The 22,114-nt window shown below is 56.7% G+C and overlaps 1 protein-coding gene across 10 annotated transcripts in view; it reads left to right on the top strand.

Annotated features, from left to right (window-relative positions):
- The window catches only part of rimbp2b (RIMS binding protein 2b), an 853,804-nt gene that overhangs the window by 543,920 nt on the left and 287,770 nt on the right, over positions 1-22,114 (top strand). For all 10 annotated transcript variants that reach the window (XM_072517100.1, XM_072517603.1, XM_072517263.1 and 7 more), the window contains one exon: positions 16,713-16,858. In XM_072517100.1, coding sequence (XP_072373201.1) covers positions 16,713-16,858 — 146 coding nt within the window. The remainder of the gene's footprint in view (positions 1-16,712; positions 16,859-22,114) is intronic.

Genomic DNA, 22,114 nt, shown 5'->3' with positions numbered 1-22,114 from the left:
GGTCTGATTAGCAAGTTTACAGATGACACTAAGATTGGTGGAGTTGCAGATAGCGAGGAGGACTGTCAGAGAATACAGCAAAATATAGATAGATTGGAGAGTTGGGCAGAGAAATGGCAGATGGAGTTCAATCCAGGCAAATGCGAGGTGATGCATTTTGGAAGATCTAATTCAAGAGCGGACTATACGGTCAATGGAAGAGTCCTGGGGTAAATTGATGTACAGAGAGATCTGGGAGTTCAGGTCCATTGTACCCTGAAGGTGGCAATGCAGGTCGATAGAGTGGTCAAGAAGGCATACAGCATGCTTGCCTTCATCGGACGGGGTATTGAGTACAAGAGTCGACAGGTCATGTTACAGTTGTATAGGACTTTGGTTAGGCCACATTTGGAATACTGTGGTATTCTGGTCGCCACATTACCAGAAGGATGTGGATGCTTTAGAGAGGGTGCAGAGGAGGTTCACCAGGATGTTGCCTGGTATGGAGGGTGCTAGCTATGAAGAAAGGTTGAGTAGATTAGGATTGTTTTCGTTGGAAAGACGGAGGTTGAGGGGGGACCTGATTGAGGTCTACAAAATTATGAGAGGTATGGACAGGGTGGATAGCAACAAGCTTTTTCCAAGAGTGTGGGTGTCAATTACACGGGGTCACGATTTCAAGGTGAGAGGGGGAAAGTTTAAGGGAGATGCGCGTGGAAAGTTGTTTACGCAGAGGGTGGTGGGTGCCTGGAACGCTTTGCCAGCGGAGGTGGTAGAGGCGGGCACAATAGCATCATTTAAGATGCATCTAGACAGATATATGAACAGGCGGGAACAGAGGGAAGTTGATCCTTGGAAAATAGGTGACAGGTGTAGATAAAGGATCTGGATCGGCGCAGGCTGGGAGGGCCGAAGGGCCTGTTCCTGTGCTGTAATTTTCTTTGTTCTTTGTTCTCTTATGGACTGAACTGATCTCTTCAAACATCTTCTCTACTGAGTAGTACTACACTCCTGTATGCTTCACCCGATGCCTGTATCTATGTATTTACATTGTGTATTTATCGTATGTTCTATGTTTTTTTCATGTATGGAAGGATCAGTCTGGACTGTACACAGAACAATACTTTTCACTGTACCTCGGTACAAAGAACAACACAGCACAGGAACAGGCCCTTCGGCCCTCCAAGCCTGTACCGGTCATGATACCACCCTTGGCCAAAACCCTCAGCACTTCCTTGTGCCGTATCCCTCTATACCCATCCTGTCCATGTGTTTGTCAAGATGCCTTTTGAACACCGTTAATGTATCTGTTTCCACAGCCTCCCCTGGCAACGCGTTCCAGGCCCTCACCACCCTCTGCGTAAAAAACCTGCCTCCACATCTCCTCTAAATTTTGCCCCACGGACCTTAAACCTATGCCCCCTGGTGACTGACCCCTCCACCCTGGGAAAGAGTGCCTGCCCATCCACTCTATCCATGCCCCTCATAATCTTGTAGACCTCTACAGGTCACCCCTCAATTCTGTCTTTCTAATGAAAACAGTCCGAGACTATTCAGCCTCTCCGCATAGCTAACACTCTCCAGACCAGGCAACATCCTGGTAAACCTCCTCTGCACTCTCTCCAAAGCCTCCACATCCTTCTGGTGGTGTGGTGACCAGAATTGTGCGCAATATTCCAAGTGCGGCCTTACCAAGGTTCAATACAACTGCAGCATGAATTGCCAGTTTTTATACTCGATGCCCCGTCCAATGAAGGCAAGCATTCCGTATGCCTTCTTGACAATAAATCAAATCCAAATCCATCATTGGACACTAAGGTCCAATTTAGCATGGCCAATCCACCTAACATGCACACCTTTGGACTGTGGGAGAAAACCCTCACAGACACGGGGAGAACGTGCAGACTCCATACAGACAGTGACCCATGGCCAGAATTGAACCTGGGACTCTGGCGCTGTGAGGCAGCAGTGCTAACTACTGTGCTACCGTGCCTGCCTCCTGTCTGCCCTCCTGCTCCCAGGGGCATTGGGGTAAGGAGAGTGAAATTCCAGCCCACAGGCTCAATGTTACCTGTTTGTCCCAAGCACGCTCCCCTGCCACACATTCGCACTCAAATTACTCCCCTAATGTAAACATTCTCGGGGTGAAGCGGGTTATATTCTGGAAGGTCTGGGGACATTTCCCAAACAACTGGTGAGCAACCAATCAGTTTGATTTTTTTGGGTTGATGACAGAGAGAGGTAACTTGCCCCAAGACCCTGAGAAAATTTGTCAAGCAGTCCGCACGGTCAGTTTAACATCTCACGACACCTGAGACATTGCAGTGCTCCCTCAGCGCTGCACTGGGAGTGTCGGCCTGGAATTTGTGCTCCTGTCTCTGGAATGGGACTTGAACCCACAACCTTCCGACTTGGAGGCGAGTGCGGGAATAGTCAGGCCTTGGAGAGGGCGCAGAGCAGATGGATGAAAAGGAGTATTGACAGTCAGAGAGATCTAGGTGTACAGGTCCACAGGTCACTGAAAGGGGCGACACAGGTGGGGAAGGTAGTCAAGAAGGCATTCAGCATGCTTGCCTTCATTGGCCGGGGCATTGAGTATAAAAATTGGCAAGTCATGTTGCAGCTGTATAGAACCTTAGTTAAGTCACACTTGGAGTATAGTGTTCAATTCTGGTCGACACACTACCAGAAGGGTGTGGAGGCTTTAGAGAGGGTGCACCAGAGATTTATCAGGATGTTGCCTGGTATGGAGGGCATTAGCTATGAGGAGCGGTTGAATAAACTTGGTTTGTTCTCACTGGAATGACGGAGGTTGAGGGGCGACCTGATAGAGGTCTACAAAATTATGAGGGGCATAGACAGAGTGAATAGTCAGAGGCTTTTTCTCAGGGTAGATGGGTCAATTACTAGGGGGCATAGGTTTAAGGTGCGAGGGGCAAGGTTTAGAGTAGATGTACGAGGCAAGTCTTTTACACAGAGGGTAGTGGGTGCCTGGAACTCGCTGCTGGAGGAGGAGGTGGAAGCAGGGACGATAGTGACATTTAAGGGGCATCTTGACAAATACATGAATAGGATGGGAATATAGGGATACGGACCCAGGAAGTGTAGAAGATTTTAGTTTAGACGGGCAGCATGGTCGGCACAGGCTTGGAGGGCCGAAGGGCCTGTTCCTGTGCTCTACATTTCTTTGTTCTTTGTTCTTTGAGTGCCCGGATTTGAGAGGCTTTCATCCTCTCGAGAGACTGAAAAGGTTGGAATTGTTCTCCTTCGGACAACAAAAGTTTAGTGGAGATTTGATAAAGGTGTTCCAAATTAGAAAGAGTTTTGCTGGATTAAACAAGGAAAAAACGTTCCATTGGCGGGGCCGAAAAACTGCTCAGAGGAACACTCCATCCCCTCACCCCCACCCTCAACATCGGAAAATGGTTCTCCCTAAAACAGGACCAGATCACGGAAGGACCAGCTCCCTGGCCGGGAATAATGCTGGGAACCAGCCATCGCCCTTGATCAGAATTCCAGATCCTTGCTATCTTCAGGAAAAGAACAACTCTCAGTGAAAAGGGTTCTGTGTCCAAGGCAATCATTGTTAACTGTGTCAGTATGAATGTTCTTGCCGGTTTGATGGTTTTTGCAGTGAATGTATTCATTTCCGAAACGCATCAGAAGCAGACACAGAGCGGAATTTGCTGCTGGAGGATGATGTCAGTGTTCTGTTAAATGTCAGCGATAGCGCAAGGATGAATGTGCCTCTTTGCGGTGCTGAGATTGCTGGAAGCAACTGTCAATATGATTGATCTTATTCTATTGTCAAACTTAAAGCTTCTGGGTTCAAGAATTAAAAAAGCCTTGGGAGGGTAAATCGAGCCGGCTGCTGGGGTTTGAGCCCCTCCCGTTGACCCATCAATTCCTGCATCACTAAAATCCGTGACAACTCCAAATTCAGTGCTTCCCTCCTCATGAAAAACAGAGAGTGCAGATAATGAATATCCACTGCCTTGTTATTCTTTGAAGGAAGCCGGACAGAAGGTGAAAATCTGTGATTCTCTTACCCTGACCGTTTTGGGGGCAGTCCCCCGTTTTAATCACTCCACCGGTCGGGACTGTGCCTCCAGCTGCCTGGGCTTCAAGCTCTGAAATTCCTCCCCGAGCCCCTCCGTCTTTCACCCTCTCTCACCTCCTTTAAAACCCTCTTTAAAACCTGCCACTTTGCCAAACGTTTGGGCGGCAGTCCCAATATGACCCGGTGTAGCTCACTGCCATTTCTCACACGATAACCGTTCCAGTCAAGCTCACCTTCTGATGTTTTGCTGTGTTAAAGGCACTCTATAAATGCAAGTGGTTGTTGAGGGTAAGTGATTCGAATTGTTTTATTCATGGTCCAGTTTGGCTTCTTTGCACAGTTACTCTGGGAGATTCAGAGATATCAATGAACTCAGTGATGCAGGTTACCTGGCGATGGATCTATCCCAGAGGCACTGTGGGGAGGTTGTTGATCCATCCATAGATACATAGAAGATAGGAGCAAGAGGAGGCCTTTTGGCCCTTCGAGCCTGCTCCGCCATTCATCACCATCGTGGCTGATCATCCAACTCAATAGCCTAATCCTGCTTTCTCCCCAGAGCCTTTGATCCCATTCTCCCCAAGTGCTATATCCAGCCGCCTCTCGAATATATTCAAAGTTTTAGCATCGACTACTTCCTGTGGCAATGAATTCCACAGGCTCACCACTCTTTGGGTGAAGAAATGTCTCCTTGGACGACATTCTCCGAACCCCCGCCGGATCGGAGAATCGCCGGGGGCTGGCGTGAATCCCGTCCCCGCCGGTTGCCGAAGTCTCCGGCACCGGATATTCGGCGGGGGCGGGAATCGCGCCGCACCGGTTGGCGGGCCCCCCCCCCCCGCTCGATCTGGCCCCGGGGGGTGCCCCCACGGTGGCCTGGCCCGCGATCGGGGCCCACCGATCCGTGGGCGGGCTGTGCCGTGGGGGCACTCTTTCCCTTCCGCCTCCGCCACGGTCTCCACCATGGCGGAGGCGGAAGAGACTCCCTCCACTGCGCATGCGTGGGAAACTGTCAGCGGCCGCTGACGCTCCCGCGCATGCGCCGCCCGGAGATGTCATTTCCGCGCCAGCTGGCGGGGCAACAAAGGCCGTTTCCGCCAGCTGGTGGGGCGGAAATTCCTCCGGCGTCGGCCTAGCCCCTCAATGTTGGGGCTCGGCCCCCAAAGATGCGGAGCATTCCGCACCTTTGGGGCGGTGCGATGCCCGTCTGATTGGCGCCGTTTTGGGCGCCAGTCGGCGGACATCGCGCCGTTTCGGGAGAATTTCGCCCCTTATCTCTGTCTAAAATGGTTTACCCTGATGGAGGTTACCTGGTGATGTTGGGTGTGAGAGGATCTATCCCAGCGACACTGTGGGGAGGCTGTTGACGGAGGTTACCTGGTGATGGATCTATCCCAGTGACACTGTGGGGGGGCTGTTGACGAACGTTACCTGGCGATGGATCTATCCCAGTGACACTGTGGGGGGGCTGTTGACGGACGTTACCTGGCGATGGATCTATCCCAGCGACACTGTGGGGGGGCTGTTGACGGACGTTACCTGGCGATGGATCTATCGCAGTGACACTGTGGGGAGGCTGTTGACGGACGTTACCTGGCGATGGATCTATCGCAGTGACACTGTGGGGAGGCTGTTGACGGTGGTTACCTGGCGATGGATCCATCCCAGTGACACCGGGGGGAGGCTGTTGACGGAGGTTACCTGGCGATGGATCCATCCCAGTGACACTGTGGGGGGGCTGTTGACGGAGGTTACCTGGCGATGGGTCTATCCCAGTGACACTGTGGGGGGGCTGTTGACGAACGTTACCTGGCGATGGGTCTATCCCAGTGACACTGTGGGGGGGCTGTTGACGGAGGTTACCTGGCGATGGATCTATCCCAGTGACACTGTGGGGGGGCTGTTGACGGAGGTTACCTGGCGATGGGTCTATCCCAGTGACACTGTGGGGGGGCTGTTGACGGACGTTACCTGGCGATGGGTCTATCCCAGTGACACCGGGGGGAGGCTGTTGACGGAGGTTACCTGGCGATGGGTCTATCCCAGTGACACTGTGGGGAGGCTGTTGACGAACGTTACCTGGCGATGGGTCTATCCCAGCGACACTGTGGGGGGGCTGTTGACGAACGTTACCTGGCGATGGGTCTATCCCAGCGACACTGTGGGGGGGCTGTTGACGGACGTTACCTGGCGATGGGTCTATCCCAGTGACACTGTGGGGGGGCTGTTGACGAACGTTACCTGGCGATGGGTCTATCCCAGCGACACTGTGGGGGGGCTGTTGACGAACGTTACCTGGCGATGGGTCTATCCCAGCGACACTGTGGGGGGGCTGTTGACGGACGTTACCTGGCGATGGGTCTATCCCAGTGACACTGTGGGGGGGCTGTTGACGGTGGTTACCTGGCGATGGGTCTATCCCAGCGACACTGTGGGGGGGCTGTTGACGGAGGTTACCTGGCGATGGATCTATCCCAGCGACACTGTGGGGAGGCTGTTGACGGAGGTTACCTGGCGATGGATCTATCCCAGTGACACTGTGGGCAGGCTGTTGACGGACGTTACCTGGCGATGGATCTATCCCAGCGACACTGTGGGGGGGCTGTTGACGGAGGTTACCTGGCGATGGATCTATCCCAGTGACACTGTGGGGAGGCTGTTGACGAACGTTACCTGGCGATGGGTCTATCCCAGCGACACTGTGGGGGGGCTGTTGACGGACGTTACCTGGCGATGGGTCTATCCCAGCGACACTGTGGGGAGGCTGTTGACGGACGTTACCTGGCGATGGATCTATCCCAGCGACACTGTGGGGAGGCTGTTGACGGACGTTACCTGGCGATGGATCTATCCCAGTGACACTGTGGGGGGGCTGTTGACGGAGGTTACCTGGCGATGGATCTATCCCAGCGACACTGTGGGGAGGCTGTTGACGGACGTTACCTGGCGATGGATCTATCCCAGCGACACTGTGGGGGGGCTGTTGACGGAGGTTACCTGGCGATGGATCTATCCCAGTGACACTGTGGGGGGGCTGTTGACGGACGTTACCTGGCGATGGATCTATCCCAGTGACACTGTGGGGAGGCTGTTGACGGACGTTACCTGGCGATGGATCTATCCCAGTGACACTGTGGGGGGGCTGTTGACGGACGTTACCTGGCGATGGATCTATCCCAGCGACACTGTGGGGGGGCTGTTGACGGAGGTTACCTGGCGATGGGTCTATCCCAGCGACACTGTGGGGGGCTGTTGACGGAGGTTACCTGGCGATGGGTCTATCCCAGTGACACTGTGGGGGGGCTGTTGACGAACGTTACCTGGCGATGGATCCATCCCAGTGACACCGGGGGGAGGCTGTTGACGGACGTTACCTGGCGATGGGTCTATCCCAGTGACACTGTGGGGGGGCTGTTGACGGAGGTTACCTGGCGATGGATCTATCCCAGCGACACTGTGGGGGGGCTGTTGACGAACGTTACCTGGCGATGGGTCTATCCCAGTGACACTGTGGGGGGGCTGTTGACGAACGTTACCTGGCGATGGGTCTATCCCAGCGACACTGTGGGGGGGCTGTTGACGGACGTTACCTGGCGATGGATCTATCCCAGTGACACTGTGGGGAGGCTGTTGACGAACGTTACCTGGCGATGGGTCTATCCCAGTGACACTGTGGGGGGGCTGTTGACGGAGGTTACCTGGCGATGGATCTATCCCAGCGACACTGTGGGGAGGCTGTTGACGAACGTTACCTGGCGATGGGTCTATCCCAGCGACACTGTGGGGGGGCTGTTGACGGACGTTACCTGGCGATGGATCTATCCCAGTGACACTGTGGGGAGGCTGTTGACGAACGTTACCTGGCGATGGGTCTATCCCAGCGACACTGTGGGGGGGCTGTTGACGGAGGTTACCTGGCGATGGATCTATCCCAGCGACACTGTGGGGAGGCTGTTGACGAACGTTACCTGGCGATGGGTCTATCCCAGCGACACTGTGGGGGGGCTGTTGACGGACGTTACCTGGCGATGGATCTATCCCAGTGACACTGTGGGGAGGCTGTTGACGAACGTTACCTGGCGATGGGTCTATCCCAGCGACACTGTGGGGGGGCTGTTGACGGACGTTACCTGGCGATGGGTCTATCCCAGCGACACTGTGGGGGGGCTGTTGACGGATGTTACCTGGCGATGGGTCTATCCCAGCGACACTGTGGGGAGGCTGTTGACGTACGTTAACTGGCGATGGGTCTATCCCAGCGACACTGTGGGGGGGCTGTTGACGGAGGTTACCTGGCGATGGGTCTATCCCAGCGACACTGTGGGGGGGCTGTTGACGGACGTTACCTGGCGATGGATCTATCCCAGCGACACTGTGGGGGGGCTGTTGACGGACGTTACCTGGCGATGGATCTATCCCAGTGACACTGTGGGGAGGCTGTTGACGGACGTTACCTGGCGATGGATCTATCCCAGCGACACTGTGGGGGGGCTGTTGACAGACGTTACCTGGCGATGGATCCATCCCAGTGACACTGTGGGGAGGCTGTTGACGGATGTTACCTGGCGATGGGTCTATCCCAGTGACACTGTGGGGGGGCTGTTGACGGACGTTACCTGGCGATGGATCTATCCCAGCGACACTGTGGGGAGGCTGTTGAAGGAGGTTACCTGGCGATGGATCTATCCCAGTGACACTGTGGGGGGGCTGTTGACGGACGTTACCTGGCGATGGATCTATCCCAGTGACACTGTGGGGGGGCTGTTGACGGTGGTTACCTGGCGATGGGTCTATCCCAGCGACACTGTGGGGAGGCTGTTGACGGTGGTTACCTGGCGATGGATCTATCCCAGCGACACTGTGGGGGGGCTGTTGACGGAGGTTACCTGGCGATGGATCCATCCCAGCGACACTGTGGGGGGGCTGTTGACGGAGGTTACCTGGCGATGGATCTATCCCAGCGACACTGTGGGGAGGCTGTTGACGGACGTTACCTGGCGATGGGTCTATCCCAGCGACACTGTGGGGGGGCTGTTGACGGACGTTACCTGGCGATGGATCCATCCCAGTGACACTGTGGGGGGGCTGTTGACGGACGTTACCTGGCGATGGATCCATCCCAGCGACACTGTGGGGAGGCTGTTGACGGACGTTACCTGGCGATGGATCCATCCCAGCGACACTGTGGGGGGGCTGTTGACGGACGTTACCTGGCGATGGATCCATCCCAGCGACACTGTGGGGGGGCTGTTGACGGACGTTACCTGGCGATGGATCTCTCCCAGTGACACCGGGGGAGGCTGTTGGCGGACGTTACCTGGCGATGGATCTATCCCAGCGACACTGTGGGGAGGCTGTTGACGGACGTTACCTGGCGATGGGTCTATCCCAGTGACACCGGGGGGGGCTGTTGACGGACGTTACCTGGCGATGGATCTATCCCAGTGACACCGGGGGGGGCTGTTGACGGACGTTACCTGGCGATGGATCTATCCCAGTGACACTGTGGGGAGGCTGTTGACGAACGTTACCTGGCGATGGATCTATCCCAGTGACACTGTGGGGGGGCTGTTGACGGACGTTACCTGGTGATGGGTCTATCCCAGCGACACTGTGGGGAAGCTGTTGACGGACGTTACCTGGCGATGGATCCATCCCAGTGACACCGGGGGGGGCTGTTGACGGAGGTTACCTGGCGATGGATCTATCCCAGCGACACTGTGGGGGGGGCTGTTGACGGACGTTACCTGGCGATGGATCTATCCCAGTGACACTGTGGGGGGGGCTGTTGACGGACGTTACCTGGCGATGGGTCTATCCCAGCGACACTGTGGGGGGGGCTGTTGACGGACGTTACCTGGCGATGGATCTATCCCAGCGACACTGTGGGGGGGCTGTTGACGGACGTTACCTGGCGATGGATCTATCCCAGTGACACTGTGGGGAAGCTGTTGACGGACGTTACCTGGCGATGGATCTATCCCAGCGACACTGTGGGGGGGCTGTTGACGGAGGTTACCTGGTGATGGATCTATCCCAGCGACACTGTGGGGGGGCTGTTGACGGACGTTACCTGGCGATGGATCTATCCCAGCGACACTGTGGGGGGGCTGTTGACGGACGTTACCTGGCGATGGATCTATCCCAGCGACACTGTGGGGGGGCTGTTGACGGAGGTTACCTGGCGATGGATCTATCCCAGCGACACTGTGGGGAGGCTGTTGACGGACGTTACCTGGTGATGGATCTATCCCAGTGACACTGTGGGGGGGCTGTTGACGGAGGTTACCTGGCGATGGATCTATCCCAGCGACACTGTGGGGGGGCTGTTGACGGACGTTACCTGGCGATGGATCTATCCCAGCGACACTGTGGGGAGGCTGTTGACGGACGTTACCTGGCGATGGATCCATCCCAGTGACACTGTGGGGGGGCTGTTGACGGACGTTACCTGGCGATGGATCTATCCCAGTGACACTGTGGGGGGGCTGTTGACGGACGTTACCTGGCGATGGATCCATCCCAGTGACACTGTGGGGGGGCTGTTGACGGAGGTTACCTGGCGATGGATCTATCCCAGTGACACTGTGGGGGGGCTGTTGACGGACGTTACCTGGCGATGGGTCTATCCCAGCGACACTGTGGGGGGGCTGTTGACGGACGTTACCTGGCGATGGATCTATCCCAGTGACACTGTGGGGAGGCTGTTGACGGACGTTACCTGGCGATGGATCTATCCCAGCGACACTGTGGGGGGGCTGTTGACAGACGTTACCTGGCGATGGATCTATCCCAGCGACACTGTGGGGGGGCTGTTGACGGAGGTTACCTGGCGATGGGTCTATCCCAGCGACACTGTGGGGAGGCTGTTGACGGACGTTACCTGGCGATGGATCCATCCCAGCGACACTGTGGGGAGGCTGTTGACGGACGTTACCTGGCGATGGATCCATTCCAGTGACACTGTGGGGGGGCTGTTGACAGATGTTACCTGGCGATGGGTCTATCCCAGTGACACTGTGGGGAGGCTGTTGACGGTGGTTACCTGGCGATGGATCTATCCCAGTGACACTGTGGGGAGGCTGTTGACGGACGTTACCTGGCGATGGATCTATCCCAGCGACACTGTGGGGAGGCTGTTGACGGACGTTACCTGGCGATGGATCTATCCCAGCGACACTGTGGGGGGGCTGTTGACGGACGTTACCTGGCGATGGATCCATCCCAGTGACACTGTGGGGAGGCTGTTGACGGACGTTACCTGGCGATGGGTCTATCCCAGTGACACCGGGGGAGGCTGTTGACAGATGTTACCTGGCGATGGGTCTATCCCAGCGACACTGTGGGGGGGCTGTTGACAGATGTTACCTGGCGATGGATCCATTCCAGTGACACTGTGGGGAGGCTGTTGACGGACGTTACCTGGCGATGGGTCTATCCCAGCGACACTGTGGGGAGGCTGTTGACAGATGTTACCTGGCGATGGATCCATTCCAGTGACACTGTGGGGAGGCTGTTGACGAACGTTACCTGGCGATGGATCCATCCCAGTGACACTGTGGGCAGGCTGTTGACGGAGGTTACCTGGCGATGGATCTATCCCAGTGACACTGTGGGGGGGCTGTTGACGGACGTTACCTGGCGATGGATCCATCCCAGTGACACTGTGGGGGGGCTGTTGACGGACGTTACCTGGTGATGGATCTATCCCAGCGACACTGTGGGGGGGCTGTTGACGGAGGTTACCTGGCGATGGATCTATCCCAGCGACACTGTGGGGGGGCTGTTGACGGTGGTTACCTGGCGATGGATCTATCCCAGTGACACCGGGGGAGGCTGTTGACAGATGTTACCTGGCGATGGATCCATCCCAGTGACACTGTGGGGAGGCTGTTGACGGACGTTACCTGGCGATGGGTCTATCCCAGCGACACTGTGGGGAGGCTGTTGACAGATGTTACCTGGCGATGGGTCTATCCCAGCGACACTGTGGGGAGGCTGTTGACAGATGTTACCTGGCGATGGATCCATTCCAGTGACACTGTGGGGGGGCTGTTGACAGATGTTACCTGGCGATGGGTCTATCCCAGTGACACTGTGGGGAGGCTGTTGACGGACGTTACCTGGCGATGGGTCTATCCCAGTGACACTGTGGGGAGGCTGTTGACGGACGTTACCTGGCGATGGGTCTATCCCAGCGACACTGTGGGGGGGCTGTTGACGGACGTTACCTGGCGATGGGTCTATCCCAGCGACACTGTGGGGAGGCTGTTGACGGAGGTTACCTGGCGATGGGTCTATCCCAGTGACACTGTGGGGAGGCTGTTGACAGACGTTACCTGGCGATGGGTCTATCCCAGCGACACTGTGGGGAGGCTGTTGACGGAGGTTACCTGGCGATGGGTCTATCCCAGCGACACTGTGGGGAGGCTGTTGACAGATGTTACCTGGCGATGGATCCATTCCAGTGACACTGTGGGGGGGCTGTTGACAGATGTTACCTGGCGATGGGTCTATCCCAGTGACACTGTGGGGAGGCTGTTGACGGACGTTACCTGGCGATGGATCTATCCCAGCGACTCTGTGGGGGGGCTGTTGACGGAGGTTACCTGGCGATGGATCCATTCCAGTGACACTGTGGGGAGGCTGTTGACGGACGTTACCTGGCGATGGATCTATCCCAGCGACACTGTGGGGAGGCTGTTGACGGACGTTACCTGGCGATGGATCTATCCCAGCGACACTGTGGGGAGGCTGTTGACGGACGTTACCTGGCGATGGGTCTATCCCAGCGACACTGTGGGGGGGCTGTTGACGGACGTTACCTGGCGATGGATCTATCCCAGCGACACTGTGGGGGGGCTGTTGACGAACGTTACCTGGCGATGGATCTATCCCAGCGACACTGTGGGGAGGCTGTTGACGGACGTTACCTGGCGATGGGTCTATCCCAGCGACACTGTGGGGAGGCTGTTGACGGACGTTACCTGGCGATGGGTCTATCCCAGTGACACTGTGGGGGGGCTGTTGACGGAGGTTACCTGGCGATGGATCCATCCCAGTGACACTGTGGGGAGGCTGTTGACGGACGTTACCTGGCGATGGGTCTATCCCAGTGACACCGGGGGAGGCTGTTGACAGATGTTACCTGGCGATGGGTCTATCCCAGCGACACTGTGGGGGGGCTGTTGACGGACGTTACCTGGCGATGGATCTATCCCAGTGACACTGTGGGGGGGCTGTTGACGGACGTTACCTGGCGATGGGTCTATCCCAGCGACACTGTGGGGAGGCTGTTGACGGAGGTTACCTGGCGATGGATCTATCCCAGTGACACTGTGGGGAGGCTGTTGACGGACGTTACCTGGCGATGGATCTATCCCAGTGACACTGTGGGGGGGCTGTTGACGGACGTTACCTGGCGATGGATCTATCCCAGTGACACTGTGGGGAGGCTGTTGACGGACGTTACCTGGCGATGGATCTATCCCAGTGACACTGTGGGGGGGCTGTTGACGGACGTTACCTGGCGATGGATCTATCCCAGTGACACTGTGGGGGGGCTGTTGACGGACGTTACCTGGCGATGGATCTATCCCAGTGACACCGGGGGAGGCTGTTGACAGATGTTACCTGGCGATGGATCCATCCCAGTGACACTGTGGGGAGGCTGTTGACGGACGTTACCTGGCGATGGATCTATCCCAGTGACACTGTGGGGGGGCTGTTGACGGACGTTACCTGGTGATGGATCTATCCCAGTGACACCGGGGGAGGCTGTTGACAGATGTTACCTGGCGATGGATCCATCCCAGTGACACTGTGGGGAGGCTGTTGACGGACGTTACCTGGCGATGGATCTATCCCAGTGACACTGTGGGGAGGCTGTTGACGGACGTTACCTGGCGATGGGTCTATCCCAGTGACACTGTGGGGGGGCTGTTGACGGACGTTACCTGGCGATGGATCTATCCCAGTGACACCGGGGGAGGCTGTTGACGGACGTTACCTGGCGATGGATCTATCCCAGTGACACTGTGGGGAGGCTGTTGACGGACGTTACCTGGCGATGGATCTATCCCAGTGACACTGTGGGGGGGCTGTTGACGGACGTTACCTGGCGATGGATCTATCCCAGTGACACCGGGGGAGGCTGTTGACAGATGTTACCTGGCGATGGATCCATCCCGGTGACACTGTGGGGAGGCTGTTGACGGACGTTACCTGGCGATGGATCTATCCCAGTGACACTGTGGGGGGGCTGTTGACGGACGTTACCTGGTGATGGATCTATCCCAGTGACACTGTGGGGGGGCTGTTGACGAACGTTACCTGGCGATGGGTCTATCCCAGTGACACTGTGTGGGGGCTGCTGACGGACGTTACCTGGCGATGGGTCTATCCCAGTGACACTGTGGGGAGGCTGTTGACGGACGTTACCTGGCGATGGATCTATCCCAGTGACACTGTGGGGAGGCTGTTGACAGATGTTACCTGGCGATGGATCCATCCCAGTGACACTGTGGGGAGGCTGTTGACGAACGTTACCTGGCGATGGATCTATCCCAGCGACACTGTGGGGAGGCTGTTGACGGAGGTTACCTGGTGATGGATCTATCCCAGTGACACCGGGGGAGGCTGTTGACGGACGTTACCTGGCGATGGGTCTATCCCAGTGACACCGGGGGAGGCTGTTGACGGACGTTACCTGGCGATGGATCCATCCCAGTGACACTGGGGGGGGGCTGTTGACGGACGTTACCTGGCGATGGATCTATCCCAGCGACACTGTGGGGGGGCTGTTGACGGAGGTTACCTGGCGATGGATCTATCCCAGTGACACTGTGGGGAGGCTGTTGACGGACGTTACCTGGCGATGGATCTATCCCAGCGACACTGTGGGGGGGCTGTTGACGGACGTTACCTGGCGATGGATCCATCCCAGTGACACTGTGGGGGGGCTGTTGATGGTGTTGAAGAGTTGGTAACTCAGGGAGAAAATAAACATCACCATTGAGCATCCTGACTCCACACTCTGCAGTTATTGAAAAGATGGGGAAGTAAGTGAACAGGATTAACGGAGAGATTGGAAGCTGAAGAGAAATTGTGTACATTGGTGCCTGTTCTCCCTGAAGGGGGAGAGGTGATGTGATTGCTCTTTTCCTGATTGTGAAAGGACTGGTTAGTCCCAGCCATGCCCAGCTCTTCACCCTGTTTACAAAGTTACAACCAGAGGACACGGACTGCACTCAAAACAAACCTTGGGAAAGATATGTCAGTGAGGCAATGGTTGGTTTATTGGACAGGTTGTCCACGAAGACAGAGAAAGCGGAGAATACGGATTCATTCAAGTATAAATTGGATGGATTTGCTTCAGAAATAACACTGTGGATTGGAAGATGAGAGTAATTTGTGGTGAGGGGCCACCAAAGCTGTCCCCCACAGGAGGTTTTCCTCACTTCATGTCTGTCGCTGTTGTAGACTCATGGATCGAGATAGAATCCCCACAATGCAGGAGGGAGACCATTCGGCCCACCGAGTCTGCACCGACCCTCTGAAAGAGCCCCCCGCCCTATCCCCATTATACAGTAACCCCACCTAACCTTTTAGACACAAAGGGACAATTTATCATGGCCGATCCACCTAACCGGCACATCTTTGGACTGTGGGAGCACCCGGAGGAAACCCACGCAGACACGGGGAGAACGTGCAGACTCCGCACAGACAGTGCCCCAAGCCGGGAATCGAACCTGGGACCCTGGAGCTGTGAAGCAGCAGTGCTAACCACTGTGCCACCGTGCTGCCCCTGTGATTGGTCAGTAACCCCATTACCATTGTATCATGTCACTACCCGGATGATCAAGGGTAATCTCGAAGGACATTGTCTGTTTTCCCCAGAGCGATTTCTGTGTTTGCATTTCTGTGACAACACAACCAAGATTAGAAATTGGCTGTCCAGGGTCATCTTCTGACTTGAATGTACATTACTCATCTCCATAGATACTCATCTCCATAATCAATACCATGATTATTTTTCCAACTAATGCTGAGTTAAACTGTTGATGACTGATCGATGCTACCCGGGTGGACAAGGGCAGCAGTTTCATGGGAACACCACCACTCGCAAGTCGTCGTCTCCCCCCCCCCCCCGCCGCCGCAAGTCATTCAGCACCCTGACTTGGAAAATATGGACGTTCCTTCATTATCACTGAGTCAAAATCCTGCAACTCCCTCCCTCAGAGCACTGTGGGTGTACCTACACCACATGGAAGGCAGCCACCACCTCAAGGACGATTGAAGGATGGGCTGGGCATGCTGGTCTTGCCAACAACCTCATATAATGAATGAATGAAAAAATAGCACATGAAAAATAATTGACATATTGTGACCTAGTCCACAGGTGGTAAAAGCGAAACAAGGTAAATCGGAGAGATTTAATCCTCCTGTATGCAATAGTCTCGATTTTAATACTGACCTTGCTGAATAGGTTGCTGTAGTTAGTCTAGAACTACATTTGTGTACGTACATAGAATTTTTCAGATAACTGTCGTTAAAAATACAGATACTGGTTCAAACCACAACTTATCTTCTGCGTCCTTCAGTAATGGTGGATCGGTGAGGTGACAGTTCAGACAATCGCAGGACCAATCTTTTCTTTTTGTTCTGCTTTCAGGCAATGAAAGTCCTTCTGGGAGCAGATCAGTGATCTCCGAATATATTCGGCCCCTTCAGATATCTGGTGGGAAGCCAGAGCTCCTTTCTGTCAAACCTACATTCCTGTCCAGGTCCAGCAGCCCAAGGCAGGGCCGGATGTCTGAGGTCAGTCTTCATCTTTGTGCTGATTGATAGTCATTGTCTAAAAGACGAAACAAAGGCCAAACTCTGGACATGATGTCAAACCGTCCCGAGTGACACTCGGAATTCTCAGTTTTATCTAATTTTCAGCATTGCGGTGTCTCAGTCAACTCTGGATTAGACCTGGCCCCTGGAGTATTTGACACAAAATCCCTACATTCAGCCCATCGAGTCTACATCAACCCTCTGAAAGAGCCCCTGAAAGACACTGGGAGGGATTCTCCGTTGGCCGACGCCAATATCGTAATTGCCGACCGGGCGGAGAATCCAGTCCGACGCCCAAATTGGAGGCAGTGCCGATTTTCGAGTCTCCGCCCCTTCCAAAATGGCACCATGGCGCCGCACAGCACACGGTGTGGCCGCATCATCGGATGGCCCTGCCCAGTGCTCCACCCCGACGGACCGAGTTCCCGACCGTGTGGTTGACGTGCGGTCTGAGCTGCCGGGAACGAGGCCTGGAGGCTGCGGACCGTGTCCAACGCCGCCACACTCGGCCGGGATCCGTGCCACTGGCCGGGGGGGCTTCCGGGAGAGATGTGGGAACTGGTGGGGGGGTGGCCAGGGGAGTGGCCTGTGGGGTCGTATTTGGCAGGTCGGGGCCGCGCACGGACGGCGCCATGTTGTACGGCGTGATCGCTGCGGGTCGTCGGCGTGCGGAGGCGAGACCAGGGATCCGGCCATTCGCCGGCCGTTTTCGGGGCAGGAGCCGGGAGTTTGGCACCGATTTTGCCGTTGTAAAACCCGCGAATCCTCCGTTTGAGCCACTGAAACGGAGAATCCAGCCCCCTGCCTAGCCCCATGGCCCCTCCCTATACCCGGAACCTCATAGCCCCACAACCCCTCCCTATCCCCGTAACCTCATAGCCCCACAACCCCTCCCTATCCCCGTAACCTCATAGCCCCACAACCCCTCCCTATCCCCGGAACCTCATAGCCCCACAACCCCTCCCTATCCCCGTAACCTCATAGCCCCACAACCCCTCCCTATCCCCGTAACCTCATAGCCCCACAACCCCTCCCTATCCCCGTAACCTCATAGCCCCACAACCCCTCCCTATCCCCGTAACCTCATAGCCCCACGGCCCCTCCCTGTCCCCGTAACCTCATAGCCCCATGGCCCCTCCCTATACCCGGAACCTCATAGCCCCACAACCCCTCCCTATCCCCGTAACCTCATAGCCCCACAACCCCTCCCTATCCCCGTAACCTCATAGCCCCACAGCCCCTCCCTATCCCCGTAACCTCATAGCCCCACAGCCCCTCCCTATCCCCGTAACCTCATAGCCCCACAACCCCTCCCTATCCCCGTAACCTCATAGCCCCACAACCCCTCCCTATCCCCGTAACCTCATAGCCCCACAACCCCTCCCTATCCCCGTAACCTCATAGCCCCACAACCCCTCCCTATCCCCGTAACCTCATAGCCCCACAACCCCTCCCTATCCCCGTAACCTCATAGCCCCATGGCCCCTCCCTATCCCTGTAACCTCATAGCCCCACAACCCCTCCCTATACCCGGAACCTCATAGCCCCACAACCCCTCCCTATCCCCGGAACCTCATAGCCCCACAGCCCCTCCCTATTCCCGTAACCTCATAGCCCCACAACCCCTCCCTATCCCCGTAACCTCATAGCCCCACAACCCCTCCCTATCCCCGTAACCTCATAGCCCCACAACCCCTCCCTATCCCCGTAACCTCATAGCCCCACAACCCCTCCCTATCTCCGTAACCTCATAGCCCCACAACCCCTCCCTATCCCCGTAACCTCATAGCCCCACAACCCCTCCCTATCTCCGTAACCTCATAGCCCCACAACCCCTCCCTATCCCCGTAACCTCATAGCCCCATGGCCCCTCCCTATCCCCGTAACCTCATAGCCCCACAGCCCCTCCCTATCCCCGTAACCTCATAGCCCCACAACCCCTCCCTATCCCCGTAACCTCATAGCCGCACGGCCCCTCCCTATCCCCATAACCTCATAGCCGCACGGCCCCTCCCTATCCCCGTAACCTCATAGCCCCATGGCCCCTCCCTATCCCCGTAACCTCATAGCCCCACAACCCCTCCCTATCCCCGTAACCTCATAGCCGCACGGCCCCTCCCTATCCCCGTAACCTCATAGCCGCACGGCCCCTCCCTATTCCCGTAACCTCATAGCCCCACAACCCCTCCCTATCCCCGTAACCTCATAGCCCCACAACCCCTCCCTATCCCCGGAACCTCATAGCCCCACAACCCCTCCCTATCCCCGTAACCTCATAGCCCCACAACCCCTCCCTATCTCCGTAACCTCATAGCCCCACAACCCCTCCCTATCTCCGTAACCTCATAGCCCCACAACCCCTCCCTATCTCCGTAACCTCATAGCCCCACAACCCCTCCCTATCCCCGTAACCTCATAGCCCCACAACCCCTCCCTATCCCCGTAACCTCATAGCCCCACAACCCCTCCCTATCCCCGTAACCTCATAGCCCCACAACCCCTCCCTATCCCCGTAACCTGATAGCCCCACAACCCCTCCCTATCTCCGTAACCTCATAGCCCCACAACCCCTCCCTATCCCCGGAACCTCATAGCCGCACGGCCCCTCCCTATCCCCGTAACCTCATAGCCCCACAACCCCTCCCTATCCCCGTAACCTCATAGCCCCACAACCCCTCCCTATCCCCGTAACCTCATAGCCCCACAACCCCTCCCTATCCCCGTAGCCTCATAGCCCCACAACCCCTCCCTATCCCCGGAACCTCATAGCCCCACAACCCCTCCCTATTCCCGTAACCTCATAGCCCCACAACCCCTCCCTATCCCCGTAACCTCGTAGCCCCACAACCCCTCCCTATCCCCGTAACCTCATAGCCCCACAACCCCTCCCTATCCCCGTAACCTCATAGCCCCACAACCCCTCCCTATCCCCGTAACCTCATAGCCCCACGGCCCCTCCCTATCCCCGTAACCTCATAGCCCCACAACCCCTCCCTATCCCCGTAACCTCATAGCCCCACAGCCCCTCCCTATCCCCGTAACCTCATAGCCCCACAACCCCTCTCTATCCCCGTAACCTCATAGCCCCACAACCCCTCCCTATCCCCGTAACCTCATAGCCCCACAACCCCTCTCTATCCCCGTAACCTCATAGCCCCACAACCCCTCCCTATCCCCGTAACCTCATAGCCCCACAACCCCTCCCTATCCCCGTAACCTCATAGCCCCACAACCCCTCCCTATCCCCGTAACCTCATAGCCCCACAACCCCTCCCTATCTCCGTAACCTCATAGCCCCACAACCCCTCCCTATCCCCGTAACCTCATAGCCCCACAACCCCTCCCTATCTCCGTAACCTCATAGCCCCACAACCCCTCCCTATCCCCGTAACCTCATAGCCCCACAACCCCTCCCTATCTCCGTAACCTCATAGCCCCACAACCCCTCCCTATCCCCGTAACCTCATAGCCCCACAACCCCTCCCTATCTCCGTAACCTCATAGCCCCACAACCCCTCCCTATCCCCGTAACCTCATAGCCCCACAACCCCTCCCTATCCCCGTAACCTCATAGCCCCACAACCCCTCCCTATCCCCGTAACCTCATAGCCCCACAACCCCTCCCTATCCCCGTAACCTCATAGCCCCATGGCCCCTCCCTATCACCGTAACCTCATAGCCCCACAGCCCCTCCCTATCCCCGTAACCTCATAGCCCCACAACCCCTCCCTATCCCCGTAACCTCATAGCCGCACGACCCCTCCCTATCCCCGTAACCTCATAGCCCCATGGCCCCTCCCTATCCCCGTAACCTCATAGCCCCACAACCCCTCCCTATCCCCGTAACCTCATAGCCGCACGGCCCCTCCCTATCCCCGTAACCTCATAGCCGCACGGCCCCTCCCTATCCCCGTAACCTGATAGCCCCACAACCCCTCCCTATCCCCGTAACCTCATAGCCCCACAACCCCTCCCTATCCCCGTAACCTCATAGCCCCACAACCCCTCCCTATCCCCGTAACCTCATAGCCCCACAACCCCTCCCTATCCCCGTAACCTCATAGCCCCACAACCCCTCCCTATCCCCGTAACCTCATAGCCCCACAACCCCTCCCTATCCCCGTAACCTCATAGCCCCACAACCCCTCCCTATCCCCGTAACCTCATAGCCCCACAACCCCTCCCTATCCCCGTAACCTCATAGCCCCACAACCCCTCCCTATCCCCGTAACCTCATAGCCCCACGGCCCCTCCCTATCCCCGTAGCCTCATAGCCCCACAACCCCTCCCTATCCCCGTAGCCTCATAGCCCCACAACCCCTCCCTATCCCCGTAACTTCATAGCCCCACAACCCCCCCCTATCCCCGTAACCTCATAGCCCCACAACCCCTCCCTATCCCCGTAGCCTCATAGCCCCACAACCCCTCCCTATCCCCGTAACTTCATAGCCCCACAACCCCTCCCTATCCCCGTAACCTCATAGCCCCACAACCCCTCCCTATCCCCGTAGCCTCATAGCCCCACAACCCCTCCCTATCCCCGTAACTTCATAGCCCCACAACCCCTCCCTATCCCCGTAACCTCATAGCCCCAACTAACCTTTTGAACACTAAGGGGCAATTTAACATGGCCGGTCCACAGAACCTGTGCACCTTTGGACTGTGGGAGGAAACCGGAGCACCCGGAAGAAACCCACGCAGACACGGGGAGAACGTGCAGACTCCGCACAGACAGTGACCCAGCTGGGAATTGAACCCTGGTGACTGCCGCTGTGAGGCAGCAGTGCTGAGCACTGGGTCACTGTGCTGCCCGGGTCCCAGGCGCTGTGAGGCAGCAGTGCTGACCACTGTGTCACTGTGCTGCCCGGGTCCCTGGCGCTGTGAGACAGCAGTGCTGACCACTGTGTCACTGTGCTGCTTGGGTCCCTGGCAGTGAGGCAGCAGTGCTGACCACTGTGTCACTGTGCTGCCCGGGTCCTGGGCGCTGTGAGGCAGCAGTGCTGACCACTGTGTCACTGTGCTGCCCAGGCCCTGGCGCTGTGAGACCGCAGTGCTGACCACTGTGTCACTGTGCTGCTTGGGTCCCTGGCGCTGTGAGACAGCAGTGCTGACCACTGTGTCACTGTGCTGCCCAGGCCCTGGCGCTGTGAGACAGCAGTGCTGACCACTGTGTCACTGTGCTGCTTGGGTCCCTGGCAGTGAGGCAGCAGTGCTGACCACTGTGTCACCGTGCTG

This window comes from Scyliorhinus torazame, chromosome 1 (genome assembly GCF_047496885.1).
Source record: "Scyliorhinus torazame isolate Kashiwa2021f chromosome 1, sScyTor2.1, whole genome shotgun sequence".
In the NCBI taxonomy this organism is placed as follows: Eukaryota; Metazoa; Chordata; class Chondrichthyes; order Carcharhiniformes; family Scyliorhinidae; genus Scyliorhinus; species Scyliorhinus torazame.
The sequence above is the reverse complement of the archived record's forward strand: the minus strand, read 5'-3'. Positions and strand labels throughout refer to the sequence as shown.